This window comes from Zootoca vivipara, chromosome 13, assembly GCF_963506605.1.
Source record: "Zootoca vivipara chromosome 13, rZooViv1.1, whole genome shotgun sequence".
Taxonomy (NCBI): domain Eukaryota; kingdom Metazoa; phylum Chordata; class Lepidosauria; order Squamata; family Lacertidae; genus Zootoca; species Zootoca vivipara.
In genome coordinates, this window is record NC_083288.1 from 39,819,670 (window position 1) to 39,841,012 (window position 21,343).

General features: G+C 41.8%; 1 protein-coding gene across 2 annotated transcripts; it reads right to left on the bottom strand.

Moving 5' to 3' along the window:
* Nucleotides 1-640: 640 nt before the first annotated feature.
* Nucleotides 641-20,476, bottom strand: LOC118095532 (interferon-induced very large GTPase 1-like). 2 transcript variants are annotated; one of them, XM_060281727.1, is made up of 8 exons: nucleotides 20,382-20,476; nucleotides 18,284-18,603; nucleotides 16,190-16,795; nucleotides 15,353-15,497; nucleotides 10,055-10,350; nucleotides 8,902-8,973; nucleotides 7,234-7,305; nucleotides 641-6,450 (listed from the first exon to the last, which is right to left on the bottom strand). In XM_060281727.1, the coding sequence occupies exons 2-8, from the start codon at nucleotides 18,582-18,584 to the stop codon at nucleotides 1,730-1,732; spliced, it is 6,213 nt and encodes a 2,070-aa protein (XP_060137710.1). In that variant the 5' UTR covers nucleotides 18,585-18,603; nucleotides 20,382-20,476; the 3' UTR covers nucleotides 641-1,729. The 2 variants fall into 2 exon arrangements, with proteins under 2 accessions (XP_060137710.1, XP_060137709.1); XM_060281726.1 differs by having other exon boundaries at nucleotides 18,284-18,714; nucleotides 20,382-20,475.
* Between the last annotated feature and the right edge of the window lie 867 nt (nucleotides 20,477-21,343).

The window sequence follows — 21,343 nt, forward strand, 5'->3', positions numbered from 1 at the left end:
CCACCTAAGGATCATCATCCTTAGTATAACAGAAGAAGTGATGATGCTCTCTGGGCAAATGGACAAGCCTTTCTCTTTCCTCATGTGGCTGGTACTTAAAAGGACAATAGCTAGTGCAGGAATATTTGATGGCAGAGAGTGAGAACTATGCTTGATTTCTGTTTGAAATCGAAGGCTGTGACTATGGGAGAAGCAGGACCTTTTGGGGTGTTAATGCTATGAGCCCCTCCCTCGTAGGCTCAGGTTGTACATACTTGTAAATAAAGCATCTGCCATAAGGACACTAGAGTCTCTGCTGTCCCTCCTTGCCAGGAAGCTGGACCCAGGGTAAGTGCCTGGAATCTTGTACACCTCAAAGATTGGGGTGGCATGCAACAACATTTTCGATGACGCCACACATACAGATAGTCATATTATCCAATATCTACCTCCCATCTAGTTGCTTACTGGAGCAAGACAGTTTGAGCTTATTACACCGATCCTGGTCTGACCGCACTGGCTAACAATTAGTTTCTGGGCCCAATTTAAAGTGCTGATTTTGACCTATAAAGCCTTAACCAGGGGTCAGCAAACTTTTTCAGCAGTTGGCTGGTCCACTATCCCTCAGATCTTGTGAGTGGCTGGACTATATTTTGGGGGGGGGGGAATGAACAAATTCCTATGCCTCACAAATAACCCAGAGATACATTTTAAATAAAAGCACACATTCCAATCATGTAAAAACATGCCGATTCCTGGACTTAGAAGTGAAGATAAATGTCCTTAACTGGGAGACTTGGAAGGAACCATGGAAGGTTCTGAGTGATGCATCAGTAGATCAACCAACCTAAATCTCTCCACACCACCCAACAAATCAAGGCACTCTGAAAATGACTTTTGTGTCTCTGTGAAAACAGTCTGTTCTTCCAGAGAGAAGTCAAAGACTAATGGATTTTTTAAAGTGGTAGAACTTTTAAAAATATATGTTTATTAATATTGTTTTCATTGCAAGGCAGTGCATTACAAAATATATTGCATTCCTGTAGATAATTACCTTCAGACATTCATTTTACTATCATTTTTATAAATGTCATTGCAAAAAGGAAGTGAAAATCAGCATTGGTAGACTCTTACCATTCCTAAAGGCTAAAGCTTACTAAATAAATTCTACTTGACAAAAATTTTCTTCCAAACATGAGAGTAGATAGGGAATTGCAATTATCATGATAACTGAATAATAAACAGGAAGGGAAGCATGGTTATCATCTGAAGAACCCCCACTATGAGCAAACCTGAGTTGGGGGTGAGGTGCATTGCTGCCATCACCTGGTGAATTTCAAATTCCAAGTTAGAAGCAGTATTTTAATACAATGGAGGGGAAGAGGAAAGATTGCTGCTCAAGGTAAATAATATGCTCCGGATTAAGGGCACCGGGAAAGAGAAGACAACGAGATGGGGATAAATGTGCACCTGAACAGGGAAGATGAACACAGTGATACAGGTAGACAGACTAGCTGAAAACATTCCACCATATGTGGCACAAAACTTAAGGCATGGTGAAATAAATGGAAATCCAGCCAGGGACTTAGGAATGCAGAACCCTATTTGCCCTATATATCAGTGTTATCTGAAAATTAAGGATCCTTCAAACTTTCAAGGGGCCTTTTCTGCGTTATGAAGACTTGCAAAATTTGTGGAATGCTTTCATGGGAAGAAGATCCATGTTTCTCTTCTGCCAAGATAAGAATGCTTACTTCATATTATAAATGTCCTTTAAGGCCTTCAGTGCTTGTTCTTCAGTAATGTTTTTCCAGTCCGCTGGCAGATCAGCTGGTTTAGCATCATATACTCTGGCAAAATCATGGTTGTATTTGTTCAAAATAAACTTCCAGTAATCTGAAGCATTGATACTGGGATCTGGTTGGATGCACCAGTCTGGATAATATGCACGATAATCTTTGTATGGGTAGAATTCCCCATTTGTGTCCTGATTTCTGAACTGAGTGTTTGATGCCACAGCAGTGGAACAGATATCATAAACCAGCTTTTCGGACACTATTTCTCTGTACTTTCCCAGTCCTTTAGGCCGATGGACAGTTGCAAAATGCTCTTGATGAGCACTCCCTCCAGCTTCACAGGGGACTTTGCAGAAAGGACACTGCTTCCCACAGCCAAACACCCGCTTGAAGATCTCATCCTGGGGGCTCACAGGCAATTTGGAAAGTTTAGACTGGATATCCAGGATATCATATTCAGATATTATTTGCTGTTGCAAATCAGCAAGGAAGCTTTCAACACAAGCAGAAAACTGTGCAGGATCAGTTGCATTCTTAAACTGTACCCCTAACAGACTGTCCTTAGAAATGACCAACTCCTTCTGCATTTCTCTGCAAAAACTGTCCAAAAATTCTGAGACCGTCTCAATATCTTGATGCTTTAATTTTTCCAGTGTTTCTATAATTTTCTTTACTATCGCAGAGAGAATCTCTTTCTCCAGTTTCTTCAGACACTCCTTCTCTGCATAGTAATCCAAAATTTGTTCCTGGATCCAGTTTTTGACAAACATTTCATAAGCCCCAATGTATTTTACATAACCGTCAACATTACCCTCTTCCAACAGTTCCTTCAGGACAGTAAACTGGAAGAAGCTCCGACTGGCATACCCAATGGACTGTGCACTGTTGAGAATATCATCTACTATTTCTATCCCAAGTCTTTTGTTGATATAACTCACAAGGGCAGGATGGAGACACTGGTCACAGAAATCCTTGGCTCTGATTTGCTGGGCATCTTTTTCCAGATAAAGATCTCTGAAAATTGAGAAATAATGAGGCTTCAGTTTCTCTAAGCGTATATAGGGATCATTTTCCTTAATAAACTCTTCATGCATCTTCTGAAATTCATGAGCTGCTTCCCCCAAAATGTGAAGCTTTAGGTCCACTTCGAAGCATGTTGTTGTATGAAGTTTCTGAGCATCAGGCTGTTGAAGCGTTTCATTGATAATCTGTAAAAGTTCACCACAATATGTATCATCATAGTCTCCTTTGGAATCAACCTTTTTATAAATGTATGAACTGCATTTAACCATCAAGGAGTGGGCAAATTCGTCTATCTCATGCAAACGCTCCTTTTTAGCAAACAAGTGTTTGAAACGGTACCACAATGTAGAATCCAAATATTCAGATTTCATTTGAAAAGCATACATTCTGTAGCTTAACAAAGATTTTGCTCTCTGTACTTTTACATTGACTGAACTTCCTCGATGTGACAATTCCCTTCTCAAATGCAAGTCAATCTCTTCATCTATTTGTCGTTTCTCTAAGGGAACAGGTGATATTTCTGACAAAGTTTCCATCCACATTCTTTCAAACTCTTTTTCCAGTTCTTGATCTTCAAACCTATCTTCATTTTCCCGGCATTTTTTAAGTAGCAAATCAACCTTTCCTTCAATTACTTTCAAGAATTCAGTTTCTAGAGAGTGAATCTTGTGCAGCCCCTTTTTAATGCGAACAGCTTCCTGACATTTGTTGTAAGAATAACTTTCAAGTTCTTGCTTGAGGCTGTGAGCACTACGGACAAAATCTTCTCTGTACCTTTCTACCAAATGCAGATTTGCTGCTCTGCTTTCAAAGTATTGCTTCAAATTCTCTAGAATCTGTCGTTCTCCAGCCAACAGCTTCTGATGAAGCTCATTTTGAAAACTGCGTATATCAAATTCATCGGGAGAAACATTCTGTATTGACGTTTCCTGTTCAGATACCCAGAGGTGCATCTCTCTGCGAAAATGCCAGTCCCATTCAGAATATTTCATGGAGAGCTGGTTATAAGCTTCTGCTATGAGGCTGTTTCGGAAGCTGAAGATAAAGTTCTCGTGTTTCACAGCATTCCAGAGACTTTTCACCCATTCAATAAAATGAGGGATGTCCTTGGGAGATATTTTACATGAGCGGTTCTTTATGAATTCAAATATGTACTTCTTTAATTCAAGGACTTTTTCACTGTATCCCATGTTAACTGGGGCCATGGGTGGGACTCCATGCCAAAGACCTGGGATGTACCAATTGTGCATTTCAGGGTCATAGTCCATGATGTCTGAAAACTTGATATCCCCATTCAGTTTTTCCATTTTTGCTGCAGCCTGGGTCATTTCATTCAGCTGTTCCAAAAGGTGCTTCCTGTCCCTCATGTTTTGGTCATGTGCAGAAACATCACTGACGTTCTGATGAACAAACTGGCAGTTGGGTTTCTGCCCAATCCTCTCCATCCTTAGGAAGGCATGGGTCACAATTTGCAGGATGTCCTTCATTTCGGTGGCATTCTCCATGGCCATGTTGACAATGGTGATGTCGCTCAGCCCAATCACTAGAGTGGCTAACTCGTTGTCATGCTGATAGCTGTCTTCCAGTTTGGCCAGTTCAGGGGCTTTCAAGCCCTCTGTGTCTATCACCAGGATGAAGTCACAGCCAAGATCCTGAGCCAAATTCTCTCTGACGTTAAGAAGCGTCATGAAGGCACCTCGTGTGCACCGCCCACTGCTGACAGCAAACTGCAGGCCAAACATGGTGTTCAGAAGAGTGGATTTGCCAGTGCTCTGCACCCCCAGAACGGTTATCACCATCATCTTGGATTTCCCCTTTAGTTTGATATTGAGTTTATTCAGAACATCTGTTATCCACTGCAAGGGGATGTTGGATGCATCACCATCAATTAGCTCTAGGGGAAACCCTTCCAGCAGTAGTTCAGCTGCAATGCTTGGGAAATGGGCAAACTGCCTTTTGTTTTTAGCTATTTTGCCCTCTTTAACCATGGAGCATTCTGCCTCATAGAACTGCCCCAGCTCACGCATGAAATGCTCAACTCCCAAGGAAGAGGACGATATCAACTGGTCTACCTCTGCAATCTTCCGCCCATCATCTCCCAACTTCTTGCATTTCTCTTTATAGTCAGCACGTAACTTGGAAAGATTTCCCCTAGCAATATGGTCCAGGTTGAACTTCATCCATTTCAAGAAGTAATGCCTCTCTTCATCCTTCAAATGTTTTATGCCCTTGATGAAATTAATCAAACCAATGGTGAGATCACATTTACTCTGCTGCTTACGCAGTTCCAACAATCTGCCTCTCAATTCTGATCTGTATTTTTCCGAAGGCATGTCCCCTTGTCTTTCCATTCTGCATAGTTCTTTCTCCACTTTGGCCAGATTTTTCCAGAGATCACCTTGGAGTATCAGTGTTTCTTTCTTGTAAGCTGCTACATCTTTTATCTCTCCTGAAATTTCTGTGGCACATCTGAGGGCATCCTGACATTCTTTGTGGTCTTCATCCACCTGGATTGTAAGTTCATGGGCGGTTGTACACATCTTATCAACACTTACACACTTAGGATTTGAGGCTATTATTTTTCCAACTGCAGCTCGAAGGTGTTCTACAAATACTGCTTTATTTGTTGTGGCAGTCTTTACCAATATATGTGAATTGTCAAGTTTAATCACTGGTGCCAGTTTATTTAAGAACTCCAAAGTACATTCAGATATTCTACTGCGACCTTCCAAGATAAAGTAGAACTGAGTTGACAAGTCCTTGAGTGACGACAAGAGAGTATATTCTCTCTCGCCAATACATTCAGCAAATATGAAGACAGCTGAGGAGACCTGTGTTAAAAAGCTGAACTGCACCCAGTGAGACTCAACATCTCCACGGAGATTTGCAACAGCAACTGGCTCTGGGAAAAGATCTGTGTTCGTCCGTCCTCCTGGGAAATACCAGGCAATCTCTACAAGCCCATTAGCAATTTCCCGAGGGACGTTCCCATTTTCCATATCTCGGTGTAGAAAGAAATCATTATGCTGCTGGGAAGGGCTGAGGAACTCGTTGAGGATTTTGGACTTGGATAGGTTACAGTTCCCCATCCGTACAAAAGAAACAGTCGGCATGGATGTCAGTACCAGGCTCTCCTCCCTGAAGCCTCTGCTTTCAGCCAAGGAATGGGGCCTCCATTTTTTCACAATGTCCCTCATGGCCCAGAGCATCAGGGTGCACTTGGAGGTCTTGAGGGGAGGCAGAATCAAAGGCAGGGCAAACTGGCACATGGACATTTTGAGAAGGATCTCCTGTTGGAGGAAACTGTCAGAACAAAGCAGAACAGCACAAAGGACATCAAGGGGGTTCATGGAATCTTTCTCATCTCTTTTGGTATCAAAGAAGATTCTCTCATCAACCCTTTTTTCCTTCTCCTTTAACGGCATTCCTTTATCGTCCAGTGTTTCATGTTGAAGGCTTGTGCTCCTGGCCGTCACATTCAAAGCCAAGACCTTCTTCAGAAAATGCCAAGGCAAGTCTCCCAATGTACACGGGCTGCAGTCTTTTAGATTTCCGGAACTGATTTCCAGAATTTCTTTCAGGGCAAGTTTCTTGCTTGAATACTTCCGAAACCTCAACTTAGCGATAATGTTCTTAAGCGCTTTTCTTCCTTCTACAGAATCATTAGAAAATAAGTATTATTCTTTTTGCACCCATGTGTCTCCAAGATTACTATTTCAGTGCCAAATTTTCTAACGTTGTGTTTAAGAATACAATTGTATGACTCTCTGTTTTTTAAACAAAAGATCAATGCAACTGCAAGTGATGTGTGTAATGTCACATGGACTTTGGCTCTTAGCCTCTGCATCTTTTTCTTCCCTACTGCATTTGCCCATACCCTGGTACATTTCTCTTTTGCATTCAAGGGATTGCTACAGTATTTACACTGCATGTATTTATTAAGAAAAAGGCAGCTGCTACTAGGGCAGTGGCAGAAACTGTAAGAAGTCAGCTTTTGCAGCTTTTGCCGCTACAGCACATACGCTGCCTAAGGCAGCACCCGCCGGTGGGCTGGCCCAGAGAGAAGAAAACACATGGGAATGATCATATTCCTGACATGGTAAATAAACCATTTTAAACAATAAAGCTAGTCATCTGATAATGAAACTGAGTTTACCCTAACACAGAAATTTTCATTCAAGAATAAGGGCAACATGCAGCCATAGCTGCATTAACCAAGTGGCAGGATTTCCAGATTCTGCAACCAGAAAAATGAAATTCTGCAATCATCATAAAATGGGTAACCTAGATTAATATGTTTTTCTGAACAAATGAAAGAAAACTAAAGGCAACGAACTGCAAACACCCGATATAACTGGGGAATGCCTGGATAAGATGCTACCCACCCTGCACTGTTGGAGGGTACAAAATCAAGGTGCAAAAGACATAGAATTACCTTTGCTAGGATGTTTCTGTTTTTGCTCTGCTTCTGACTCAAGCTCTTCTTCTTTCTCTTGTCCTGCAGGGACTGGAAACACATACCAACCTTTAACCATGTAATGTTAAACCATAGTTTACTGTTTGGGCATATTGTTCCTCCCTTTTCCTTTTTCCTCCTCCCAGTGCCCACCGCAGAAACAAATTAAGAGTCTGGCTTGCTACAGCATGCAAATTCTAAAAGAACTATGGTTTAATGTTGTATGAAAACACAGTCAAAGGTCATGTTCATGTCACATGGAAACCATAGTTAAAATAAATTATGGCTTATTGTGAACCTGCTGAAATCATGGGTGCTTTGTGTGGGATGTTACCTCACAAAAGCAGTCAAGTACAACATTTTCTGTTTGCCCAGAGTAGACACACTGGGGAATGTTGCTCCAGCACTTCCTGTCACACCTGGTCTGGAGCATCCTCCCCTTGTGTGTGACCAGGTAGATGGGTGTGACCCTGGGAGACCCCATAAAAGGGCTGGTCACGTAGCAGTCTTTCCTTTTTCTCTCTTGATGCTCTTTTGCTGTGCGCTGGCTCTCAGTCAGCAGCACATGGGCTCATCCCTCACAAGAGGATGAACCCCACTTTCCTCTGTTACTGTAACTACAAGCTAAAGCCTGCCTTCTGGATCACACTGTGGACTGAATGTGAGTAAGCCTTATCATTACTTTTAAAGAAGACTGTTGTGTCATTGCTATTTTTAAGAGGGAACAAAAGGGGATTTACCAGGAGCAAATCCAATCTGGACAAGCCAGGCTGGATTGCTTAACTCAAGTGCTTCTCACGAATCCAATCAACTAGCTCACTGCTGTGTACATGGGAATGTGTTCTGCTACAAGCTCACTAGTTTGTATATATATCCTCTCATCCTGTCCTCAACATCCCCACACTTTGCTTCCCCCACTCCTGCTGGGGAACAAACCATGGCCTGGCTTGTCACGTCATCCAAACAGGCTCATGGTTTGTTCCTCTCCAAACAAACCGTAAGCAGAAGCCAAGGCTTGTTTTTGGCTTATCACGAATGGTTGGGTCTGAAGAGAAAGTTTGGGTTCAGGCAACAAGGCAAGCTGGACCACAGCTTGTTTTCCAGCAGTGTGGAAACAGCAGGAGCAGAGGAGGAGCTATTTCAGCACAGCTTAACAGCAGAGCAGATGCCTAAACAGAGATGAACAGTGAGGACGTACCCATTTTTTTGGCATGTTATCATCTTTCTTCCCCCAATCCTCAGTCTGGTTGGGAAAGGAGATTTGAAAGTTACACCCACACCATACATTTAAAGCCTAACTATACTGCTTTAGCAGTCATAGCTCCCCCCAGAGAACCCTGGGATTTGTAGGTTACCCACTCACAGAGTTACAACTCCCATCACCCTTAATAAACTACAATTCCCAGAATACTTTGGAGGGAGCCATATGCTTTAAATGTATGGTCAGGAGACTATTATCCAAACTTCATCAGACGTAGGATGAATCTTTCTCCCTTCAGCAGAGCCCAGGCTGCCCCATCCTTCCTGGCTTGCTTATGGCAAAGCAGGAAAGGAGAATTAGACCAGGGAGTCAGCAGGACCTATTTTGAAGAAACCAGTAACAACCAAATGCTTTCCCCACCCCACCCCGATCACGAAAAGAGATACCTTTGGGGACTGCTTCTTCTGTCTCTCCCAATACTCTTGGGCTTTCAGTCTTCTCCTCTGGAGGCAAACGCTCTAGGGAGAAAAATACAAGCTGCATTAGTTCCCTTCCAACTGCACAGTTCTACGATTCCTGATCCAAAAAGCCATGTTAACAAAAATTCTAAAGCAAACCACAACAATCCACTTGCTAGTATGTCATTAACTGGGAATGTGGGCGTAGGACTAAAATGGCCTTCTGAATGCCAAAAGCTCTCTGTGCAACAATGAGACCTGATAACGTAAAACACAGAGTCCAAGTCTCCTCTTACCATCTCTTTTAAAGAATACACTAACCCCTCCTGTTTCCTAACTCCCCTGCTGGAGCTGGGATGGTGAGAAAGTCCCCCCCCCCAAAATAATAATAATAATTCATCTGCCTTTGGGACATGTAGTTAAAACAAAAATGTAAAATGAAGACATTACTGATTACTAATATCCATGGGATTCCACTTGCTGAATGATCTTTCTTGTCTAATAGCAAGCTCAACTAGTGAATGCAAAGGCTAGGTAGCCCAAACAGGGTTACAAGAGAGAGAAATTATTCTGCCTGGGGAGAAACAAAACGGTTTTTTTAAGAACTAAAGGGGTAACCCTGCTCCAAAACAAAACACAGACCAATGAGCACTGAGTATACAGAACATAACAGTTAAGCTGAGCAAATACTTTGTGCTTTGTTCACTGAACCACTGAAGAATTGTGAAAAGGAATTACTTAAAAGGTGTTGCTCTACCATCTCATAGATCATATTTGGGAAAACACACAGCACAGCATCTCTCTTCCCTGAGGATCTCAGCAAGGGCTTACGAAGTGGGGGACGGAGCGCCCCGAGTTCCACTCGGGTGTGTGTGTGACAAGATGGCCCCTGCCTCCCCCCAGCTGTAGAGTGGCCGAGGGTGCATGCAGTCAGCTGCCTCTCGCACAGCGACCGTACAGGCTGCCGTGCGTACACACTCCATAGGGATGCCACACATGCGCAGTCCGTACGGACATCACGAGTTTGTCACTGGGCGGTTCGCCCCGCCCCTCGGCGTCCCGCCCCGGGTGCTGGAGAGGGTTCCTCTGCCACTGGATCTCAGAAAAGGAAACTGATGAAAAATACTTTGTTCAAACTCACCATGTACTGAATTTTGCAGGACCTGATTTGAACCTGGACGTGCAATTTCTAAACATTCCAGGAACTTGCCACAGGCTATTTCTCCCATTTTCTGTATCATTATCAGCAGTTTCCGAATTTTCTTATTGGAATCCTCCTCAGATTTGTCTAAGGCCTCATATTCTTCCTCCGTGATAACTGACTTGGAAAATAACTCATCTAGAACAAGTTCTAGGTCCTTCTGGAGGATTTCAATTAATTGTTTTCTCGCCTTGCTGATTATCTCATCACCAGAGACCATCACGGAATCCATTGATCTGTGGTAGAATAAATGTGTTTTATTGATTAATGGAAAAAGGGAAACAAACATTAGCAGGGCCGGCTCTAAGACAAGGCTGGGTGGCACAGGGCGCCAGGGCGCCACCGTGTGGCTGCGCTGTGCGGCAGCCGTGCTACGCCCGCCAGACAGCTGCGGCAAGAAACAGGGTGGGGGGCGCTGGAGCGATCTTCGCACCACGGCGCCCGGGCGCCCAACATGCTCAAGACGGCCCTGAACATTAGAACTAGTAAGGAACTCTTTTCACTCATGCATGCTGATCAACGAACAATCCAATGCTCGCCATGTCTGCACAGAATTAAATCTTATTGCCTTCAATGGCTCTTCCTCACAGGCAAGTGGGGCAGGGAAGACGGCAGCCTGATCTGGCAAACTGGTCTGCCTAGCTGCTAGTGAATCTGTGCTTATGGTTAGAAATGACATTCTCATTATGGGTATCTACTACATACTAAACCATCTAATTCATTTTTAGGTTAATTATGTTCTTAAGAATGTTTGGTTGGGTACTGACTATCGCTCATGGAAGGGGGAGCAGGAAGAAACCTAAACACGTACAAGAGAGTTCCCAAAAAATAGACCAGAGGCAATTGTACCTCATCCAGCAGAGCTTTACTGCTACTGAAGGCAAATGAGCATAATGGTCACAAATCCAATACATTCAGGATTGGTACAGTCCATAAAAATCCAGTTGCAGCTGTGATGAAAAAGTTGGGTTTTGCTAGACAAGATGAATCAATAAATGTTTCTTTTCTTTTCTTTCTTTCTCTGCCAGCAAATGGTTAATGAACGGCAGGCTCTCATTGGCCATGGATCCAAGAGAGGGAGTTTAAAATTTTGATTTGAGGATTTGATGAGAGGGGTTAGGAGTTAAGGGAGTAAGAGGGTTGGAATTGAGGGAGACAGGTTAGGAGACAGGTTGAGGTATAAAGAGTGAACAGCTAATTCTCCCCTGGCCTCCTCACTGGCCCAAATAGGACTAATTTAGCCAGCTACCCCTGGTGACCATCTAATGTTTATTGGATGGATTTTCCCCCAAATTGATTTTTGAACTTTGAATTTATCGTTATTCATGCTTTTATACTGTATTTTATTCTGTTTTTATTGTATCACAATTAAGTGTTTAAAATTTGTTGTTAGCTGCCCTGAGCCTGGTTTTCTGAACCGGGAAGGGTGGGGTATAAATAAAAAATTATTATTTGTTATTATTTTTTAAAAAATGTTTTTTTATTTATTTCAGTCTTTAAAAACCATACAAGTAAGAAATAGATATTCATTTTGCAAAAAAAAACATTTTGTTATTATATACAAAAATTGTTCATTCAAAGAAAAAAAGTATAAAAAGAAAAAGAAAATGACGAAGAAAAAAGAAAAAAAGAAAAGAAAAAGATCTTCCAATCATATCCTTTGTAATTTATATATATCTGTCTTATTTCCCACACAAATTATACACACACACACACACACACACACACACACACACACACACACACATTCTCTTCCTTTAAGTTTCAGCATGGTTCAATTCTAGTGTACCTTCAGGATTTGTTTACTTTATTCATCGTTATATAATCATCAAAGATCCTCCACTCCTTTTTTATTTTTTGTTTTGTTTGCCCTCTGATTTTTCCAGTAACTTTTGCTAGCTGTGAATATTCCTTCATTAAAATTTGCCAATCTGTTATATTTGGTGTGCTCTTGTTTTTCCAAAATTATTATCTATTATTAAGAGGAGAAGGAGTTGGTTCTGGAAAATCAACTTCTACTCTGAGTGGATTGTGAAGGACAGAGTGTGGTGTCCTATAGGAGGAATGGGTACTGGGATTTTTACTGGGAGGTAGAGGTTGAGTCAGGAGAAGTAGGAGCTGGAAAGAAACAGCCTACTTGGGACTCAAATCTAGCCTGGAGGGGAGAAATTCCTCTTAGGAAAATAAGAAATTCCCAAACCCAATGAAGGGAGGGGGTGCGGAGAGCCCTTTGGTCTATGACTTACAGTACCTCAGGAGCAGGAGTGCTAAAGGGGGTGGATAACTGAAAGAAAGTATCACCGTATAAAGGAACCAAACCTGTAACGCAAAAGCAACTGAGGATGAATTAAAGTGAAATGACCCTGTATTCTTGAAGTAACCTAAATTTAATCCATTTGTGTTATATACTATCTTGCCTTAAATAAACCTTTTATTGTTTATTTAAAGAAAATCTGTCTGAGACTCCAACTTACTAGTTATCCCCTCCCAAAGGTCCCCCGCAGGATACTCTGGGCTTGAATTTTAAGAGGGAAGGAAGAAAAAACCTTCGGGTAAAGGGTTGTTCAGTGAGGTGGGGGCAATTCATCTGAGCGAGAGCGGGCCCAACAGCATGAGAGGAAAAAGAGATAGAAGAGTGAGAGCCAGCCTCCTCCAGGCCTTACTATTATAGTCAGCTCGACCTTGACAGAAACATAACAGAATGAGTTTAAACCAGCTGTACACAGCTTCCCAGCAGAAATAACCAAAACATCAGAAACCTTCCTGTTTCTCCCACATAGAAATAAACTTTCTAGAGCACTCCTGAACTAATCAGAATAGGAAAGATCTGGGTCCCGGGTTACCTCACTGCAGTGGGCAGCCATTTTCTCCCAACCTTAGCAGGAGTCAAAATGGTTTTTAACCCCCCACCCTCATCCCCAGTGAAAATAAAATTTTATTGTTTCTTTTGTTTCCTTTATTTATTTTATTTATGACTCTGACCCGTATGCCACACTGTCTCTTTTATTTATAAAAATATTTATATTAATCAGGCCTTTGGCTGATTAACAGTCTACAGACTTTTAAATGTCTGTGGGCAGGGGAATGTTATTGTTGGAAGTCACAGCAGTTTACAAAAATAAAAACAAAAACATAAATTAAACATTATTATAAATCAATATGAATATTTCATGTGGACATGCCATGGACCACCTAAATGAAGGTTGTGAACCAGTGCTGATCGATCCACTGAACCCCTAATATAGGAGAAATCCTAAGATCTCTGGTGCAAATCTAGTCATATATTGAGAATGTTTGCTGCCATGTACACAGCTACAGTTAACTTCATTAGGGGAAGAATGACTACCTGGGGTTAAAGATCCACTGAACTAGGAGGAACCCATCAGCCTAACCTACTTTACAGGGTTGTTGTGTGTGGAGACCCTTTAACCCAGGCCTAGAAATAAATTCAGACATGACTCATATTTTTGATTTGGCTTTTGGCCGAATTTAGGCCACAACTTTATTGATTACAAATCAAGTGAGTGGTTGCATAGGCTCTGGTTCGACTAGCTACCTAGGGTAGCACTGACTCAGGGTGCACCATGAATCAGGGGCCAGGTACACACCTGGGATGGGGTGCCTGACTGACGCTTGCCAGCCAGGCCCCAATTCCCCCACATGTGCCCAGAACACTGGAGCGGGCAACCCCGCTTGGGGGAATACCAACCATCGGTCCAATGGATTCCTTTTAAGAGGAATACCTGTAGATAGGGTGGTAAGGGATCATTCCACCCCTATCAGCATGAACCAGAGCCTATCCTTCAACCTTACAAGTTGTGACGATTTGCTATGCGGCAGGTGAAACCCAAGTGGCAACAGCCAATCAGCCAAGTGGGGAAAATTCCTGCCATGCCCCTGCAACAATGACGACACACGAAGGCACAGCAAGGTCAAGTGAAAGCCCTAAAACAGGGAGTGTTCTGATGCACTGTGCCGGAGAAGGAGGGTCTCTACGGCCATGTGCAGTGCTTAAATAGTGGTCCATCTGACTCTTTGATTGGCATGCCCTCAGCCCAATTGCACCCTGTCAGATGGACCACCAATAGGGTGTTGGGGCTGCTCCAATTGTCCCCGCCCCAACACCTAGACCTGCTTGCCGGGACCCGATTTTTGAGCCTAGCAACAACCCCCCCCCCCCCCGCGATCCTGAATTCACTTTGGAATAAGTTGCTTCCTTCTGTCTCCCTCCCCGATACATTAAGCAAGACATAAGACATTCTTTTCTTGGTTTTTGCTAGCCCCCTATTTTATCTGCACCTTCTAAACAAGTAAGAGAAGTTCAGTAAACACTCAGCCTCAAGGGGAAAAAAACAAGGGACTCTTGATTACTCTTGGGACCAATTTCAAAGTTGAACAGCTGTTCCCACACCAAGTCTCTGCTTAGTCACTTCCCCTTAACCAAGAGTCACCTTAAAAGGATCCTGAATCTTTTCAGACCAGAAAACGAATAGGCAGGATGGAGAGACAGGTGAAGTCATCCCCCCAATTGGGAGAGGATGCTGACGTACAGGTGACACACACAGCAGAGCCTCCAAAGAGGAAAGTTCAGGTACTCATATTTAGGAGTAAGAGATCTTTCAAGAGCAACACTGAAGGGATTGAATAATGCAGCCCTAGAGAACAGAATTCTAAAATAAAGTGCCAACTTTTTTATCAGCCCTGTTCCTACCCCTTTATTAGCAGACTAATTTGCAAAAAGAAAAAAAGCCAGCTTGCTCTCAATCCCAGAAAGGTTTGACAGTGCCTGTTTCTGCAGTTCAAGTGGATGTTTAATGCCCTTGTGATTATTGTTTTTTCTAATAAATTTACAACCTTAATGGAGACAGAACCAAAAAAAGAGGGCAATTAACAGCAGTTCTCTAGAGCAGTGGTCCTCAACCCCCGGGCCACGGACCGGGACCGGTCCGTGGATCAATTGGTACCGGGCCGCCCAAGAAACATTAAATACAATTAAATTAAAATTATTAAATCAAAACAATCTAAATAAAATATAAACAATCAACGTCCCCCCCTTAGCGGGCCGCGAAACAATCAACGTCCCCCCCCTCAGCGGGCCGCAGTAAAATGATCAAACGCTGACTGGTCCATGGTGATAAAAAGGTTGGGGAGCACTGCTCTAGAGGACCTGTAAATCGCCCAATAGTGGTCTGCCTTTACAAATCAAAATCTTGATGATAATTTAAGTATAGACGTTACCCTTTGATGGTTCTTTCATTAGGAACATCCTCCTTCAGACTCCCTTTTGTCTTCCAGGAATGGGATTTCTTTTCAGCGGGGGTTAATTCAGGTGTAGCTTTCTTGAGCTGCATGCTGGCTGGATCCTCTGAGGTTTGGAAGAAGGCTGTGCCGAGAAATTAAGAAAGCACCAATAAACATCTTCAGTAACCCTGTTCAATTAGATCTCTGCATAAGATGAATGTGTAGAGGGAGTCAGGATCAGGCCCACGGACCCTGGCCCCAACCTTATATTCATGCACATAAAAGCTGTTAAGTGCCTAGATAACTAGAAAATGAGAATCAGCACTATGCATACATATTTTCTGTGTTTTTTGATGAACACACAGAAATCAGGGACTTCCCGGTCATCTGCACAAGGCTTATGAGCCAAAATACAGTTTATCTATACCTGAGTAATATAAAAGAAAAGAAAAGAAAACTCATACACCAGGTTTTCGCATCGAGCCAAGATTCTGAAGCCAGTAGACGTGCTGCAGATTAAACATCCATGTATATATAATTATTCTGCTTCTAAGAAGTATATATTTGGCTAAGAAGTATATATTTGTTACTCCCCAGATTTCTGTGCCCAAAACACCACTGTTGTACTAAAGTGGTTTACAGCAAGGAAACGGAAGCTGCACACAAAATATATGCTGCACTGGAGTCAGATTTAGATACCCAGTTGTTTTAAGTGACTTTCCTAAAAAATCACTTTTGCTATGGTAAGTCGTCAATTTATTACAACTGGGGCTTTGGCCTACTGAGCAACAACTTATCCCATCCAGAGTTCCCTTTATTGTTGATACAAACTACCTTTTGAGTTCTCAAATCTTTCCCTTCTTGTGGGAGACCCGCTCGTCCTTTTTTTCTTGGAGGAATCCAGTTTTTGGGCTCCCTCTTCTTCTCCCTTTGATGCAGAGATGGCAGGAATTTGCGCTCCACTTTCTATACCTTCAGATTTGCCACAGTTCCCATCGCTGGCTCCACTTCCTTTGCTAGAAGACGGAGGGGCACTTGGGCTCTCAGCCCCACTTCCTACCCGCGGAGATGCAGAGCTCTCTAGATCTTCATCTCTACCTCCATTCTCTGTGCACATGGCAGCATCACTGGGGTTCTCCGCTACATCCAGGGAATCTGGAGTCTTGACTTCTCTTTCTTTGTTGGAGAGCAGGAGACTGGCATCATCTGGGTCCTCAGTGCTGCTTGCACCCCCTGAAAGCATAATAGCATCATCTGGGCTCTGAGATCCACTTCCTGCCTCTGAGGATACAGGAGGCTCAACCTCTCCTACGCCCTCTCGGGACCGGGGAGCATCCTGGTTTCCAGATCTAGCCAGATCCATGCTCTTGGATCCACTTCTTTCCCCTGAAAATTCATCAGAGTCTGGGACATGAAGGTTATTCCTGAGATTCAAGTGATCTGAAAGCATCAGATGAAAAAACAAACAAATAACTAAACAAAAAGGTCAGATTTGGGGGGGGCTCAAAACTTCATCATTACAAATTCAATTTCCTTCCTTTTACAAGTGGATAAAAATCAAGGATTTTTAAAAAATATTTTTTTAAAAAAATCAGATATTTTTATTTAAATTTGATTTTTAAAATAAAATGCTTTTGGAGGGAAAAAATTCTAGATAGTTTCCTATTTAAGTTGCATTATAGTCCAAAGGAAATAAGGAATTGTTTTTAAGTTTTTCATGTGTGCTAAAACTCAGTCGAAGAATTTTTTAAATCGTTTAACCACATCAGTTAACAAACATGGATACATATGCTATAATGTTATTGTTTTAGTTAAATAAATTGTTTAAATTGTTATTAAGGAAATGATTATTTTTCTCCTTCCAATAAAGTACAGCAAAGTTGTCCAAATTTGAAGAGTGAACTTATTAAACCTCAAAATAATTTTGTAATTATCTGTATTTCTAATAGTATAACCAAATCAGTAATTTTTGATATAACTGCAAAAACTCTGAAAATTTATTATTCCAAAAATGAAACCTTCATCTGGTTGTAAATAGTAAGGTTATACTAGCAAGAATGAGTCTTCTGTAAATAATAAAATATTTAAATCAAGTCTTACTGACTAGTGACTTAAATCGATTTGATTTAAATCAAATCCACCCTGTGTTGAAGCAAAATCAAAAGTATCTGAGAGGTCCTGGAGAACTATTAGGGTTGCCTTCCCTGCCAGGTCAGCTGGCAGAGAAACTCATTGCCATAACTCAGCTTGAAAACCAGGCCAAACCACACACAGTTATCCTAGCAACCTTCCAAATCCCAAATCTGTGTTCACACCTGGGGTGAGAGGAAGGACAGTTTTCTTGCATTGCCAAAGGCCCTCAATCACCCTGTATTGTTTCTTAATGGCCCTTGCCTGGCCAGGTCGTTTTGCATAAATTAGCGGAGGAATTCCTCTGCAACTTGTATTTCTCCCTTCACATCCCAAATAATCAAAATCCTACCATTTATTAATTTATAGGGTGTGGGGGAGGTCCCCCAAATTTATAATCATGATAAAGAAAGTTAAAAAGCAGTACAGTACTAACAGTCTTGGACCAAATTCAAGACGCAAGTAGAGTTGCCAGACTCAATAGAGGACAGGACTTCTGTGCCTTTAATTGCCCTGCTCTCTTTTGAGTCTGGAAACCTTAAAGAGAAACCAGCAGACCCCAGACCCATTGTTCAATTTCCAAGCAAAGGGTATGCTGGTTTCTCTTTAAGGTTTCCAGACTCAAAAGAGAGCAGGGCAATTAAAGGCACAGAAGTCCTGTCCTCTATTGAGTCTGGCAACCCTAGACACAAGAGAGGTCTTCAGGTCATAGAGCAAGAATTTGGTGCTGTTGCATGTGAGAATTTAACCCTTAGGAAAAACAGAAAGCACCTCCAGGTTTTAAAAAGTGTTACTCACCACCTCTTACATATTCAGAAATGGGCCGGAGCCTTGGGAAGGCGTGCCTCAGGTTTTCCAGGCAGTCCAAGAACAGTTCCTGCGTTGATTCTTTTTTCCCCAGCACTAACTCGATCAGGCATTCCACAAATGCTTGTGGATCCTTTATTTTACTCAGGGAGAAGAACTCCCCCTGTGTGAGAAGCAGGTGGGAATCTGCCACATCCAAGATCAGCTCAGAGTCGATTAGAATAAGATCTTCTGCTAATTTCCTTCTAGCCTTCCATATAATTTCAGATGGGTTTCTATTGGAAAATGCCATGGCTTCCAAACAGGTAGCCCTAAAAATGTTGAACTTAGAATGAACAAACACTGTCTTTGTATAAATAGCATTTCAAGAGGGCTCTCTAAGGATTTGGAGTAATTGATCCAGCAAATGTCCTACACCAAATCTGTAATTCAACAGAGACAGCGCCTATATGATATCACGACAGAATAATCTGGCCACAATTTTTGTTCATGGTATGATTATTTTCCACCTAGTCATTTTGATACTCTATTTGCAAAATTTAACAATTCTAAAATACAGACATGCTTTCACTTTTGCAAGACTGAATATGCTGCCTTCGGCTATACTAGAGGGTTAATTTCAAACAATTCCACTGGAGAAACGCTTATGTGCCTGTGGAGATGGCAGTATTGAGTCAGTGGCTCATGTGCTTCTGGCTTGCACTCTTTATAAAGATTTGAGGTGTTTATTACCCCTCTATTATTGTCCATGCTGGGCCACTCAACCATTGCTACTGTGTCCTTCTTGAGCAGATCAAGATGATCAGGTGACAGCGAAAACTGCAAGGTTTTTAGAAGGGGCAATTAGAATAAGATCTATTATTAGATTATTGATGTAAACCTCCAAAATGTATTTTCTGTAGTTACGTTTAAACCTCTATCTTCAGTACATTTTATTTCATTGCTATGGCTAGTGGCTGATGCAAATAAAGACTCTTCTTCTTCTGATCCAGCAAATGCTAATTGAACTATTTCCCTATCCTGAGCATTTATTTATTCAAGATGAGGCCTGCCACTAGCAGGATATAATAAATCTGACTGAATGAGCATTCACTTTCAATGGATTAAGTGGATATCCTCACAAATGAGTTGTTTGCCTGCCCTGTTGTTCCTGTCTAGCAGTATAGATTAGCTGCAAGAAAGGCTACAAATAGTGAGATTAGATTAAGATTACCACCTTCCTTTCTGGTGGGGGTTCTGTGTCTTTAGCAGCTAAGTGACAGGTAGAAATTCAGCAGGTTCTGCTCTTCCAGCACAGCACTGAGAAGCTGCATGTGTTGGTATCTGCCCGTTATGCAGTTTTTCAAGGCTTAGAGATTGTGTGCAAGCTTTTTTGGGGGGGGGGGGAGAATCTCCAATATTTAAAATATATTCAAAATAATATGCCAATCCTGAAATATTATAAATTATTTTAAAAACAATTCCAAATATAAAGCTTATCTGCAGCTTTAAGATTGCTTTTTAAAGGAGCAGAAAATCTCAAGTTTTCCACAAAAATGTTCAAAGTTCAAAGGAAGCCCAACTACAGTGCAAAAATGAATCCAGGGGGGGGTGACAATAAAAAGGTATTGACCATGTATATGTAGACATAATTGTTGTACAAAAACTTGGGAGCACCAGCACACAATGCTCTGATGAACATTAAATATTCGTGTTCTCAAGTTTGTTGTGCTAATTTAGGATTGCACTGATTTATGTTTGTTAAATTTACACCCTCTCCCTCCCTCCCTCCAAAATTTCGTTGATTTCCTTGCATCTCGAGGACCAAGGCTTCTTGTTTATCAGAGTATTTAATGCAACCGGTAACTTGTATTTTTGCAATTGCTAGTTGTTTTAGCTTTCGAATTGGCTATTATCTGAGAGCTGACTTTGTACCTCTGCATTATTAGCCGTGAAAGACTCCATTAGCTATTCTGCTTTCACACAAGCATACACAAAATCCACATATGTTTTTCTGTTTACTGCAAGCAGAGGTTAAGGAATAGGAACAGTCAGTAAAAATTATAGTTGACAACCTAAATCATCATCACAATTAAATGCATATACTTACGTGAGATGCAAAGCACAGAGCCTACATTCGTTCCCTGCGAGTTTAGTTTCTATGCTTTGTGCTTTCGCGTTTCCTGTAAAGTACCCCGACTCTAGAGAACAGAGGAAACGAAACTGAAGGTAGAAAAAGAAACACGTTTAACCCTTTCTATGACTGGATGGGCTGGGAGGAGTTGGGAGGAGATTGTGCTATTGCCTCTGACTGACTGCTTTGTTACATATTAGTTCATACCGCTGTTTATACACATTATATCCAATTGTTTTAAGTTGCTTTGAAACTTCATCTTCTTTAAGTTGCTATACTGTATCTTGTTTTATTTTCTATCTATAAATTCCACAATCTTTCATACCAGTGAACTTGTAGATCAATACTGTAAACTGAGTGATTTGTTTCAGTGACAAACCTTTTATGTGGTCTTACTGAAGAAAATAAAAATAAAATAGAAAAATTCCTTCCAGTAGCACCTTAGAGACCAACTAAGTTTGTCACTGGTATGAGCTTTTGTGTTCCACTTGGTTCCTGCTGAGCAAATTTGAACTTTGAATGAAAGTTAATGCATTGGCCAGGATTTGGCACGATATGCACCGGCCTTGATTGGATTTCCAAATTAACAACGGTCAACTGTCAATCAAACCCACCTGGATCACAGGTGCTTAAAATGCCACCATTTCTAACCTTCTCTCTCTCTCTCTTGACCCCCCCCCCTCAAACTACAACTGCTGCCCAAAGCCAACAGCACAAGAGGCGACAACTGCTTTTTGCTATGTTAACTTGTGATGGACATTTCCATTTTGTTCTGCATATTAAATTATCATTTGGGATAAGTTGCTGAATTGGATTTCTGAGCTCTGCCGAACTCTGGACACACTCAAGGGGTGTGTGTGTGTGTGTGTCCCCCCCCCCCATCTCCTCCACCTCTCAGTGCTTGGGATAGGAGGTGGGTGGGCAGATTGAAGTCGGCA

Bases quoted from the DNA above. Each gene is read 5' to 3' on its own strand.
- LOC118095532 (XM_060281727.1), bottom strand. From the start codon at position 18,584: ATGGCATTTTCCAATAGAAACCCATCTGAAATTATATGGAAGGCTAGA. The intron at 16,796-18,283 runs GTGAGTAACACT...TGATGCTTTCAG, and splicing joins TTCTGAATATGTAAGAGGTG to ATCACTTGAATCTCAGGAAT. The intron at 6,451-7,233 runs GTAATTCTATGT...ATGATTCTGTAG, and splicing joins ACAGAAACATCCTAGCAAAG to AAGGAAGAAAAGCGCTTAAG.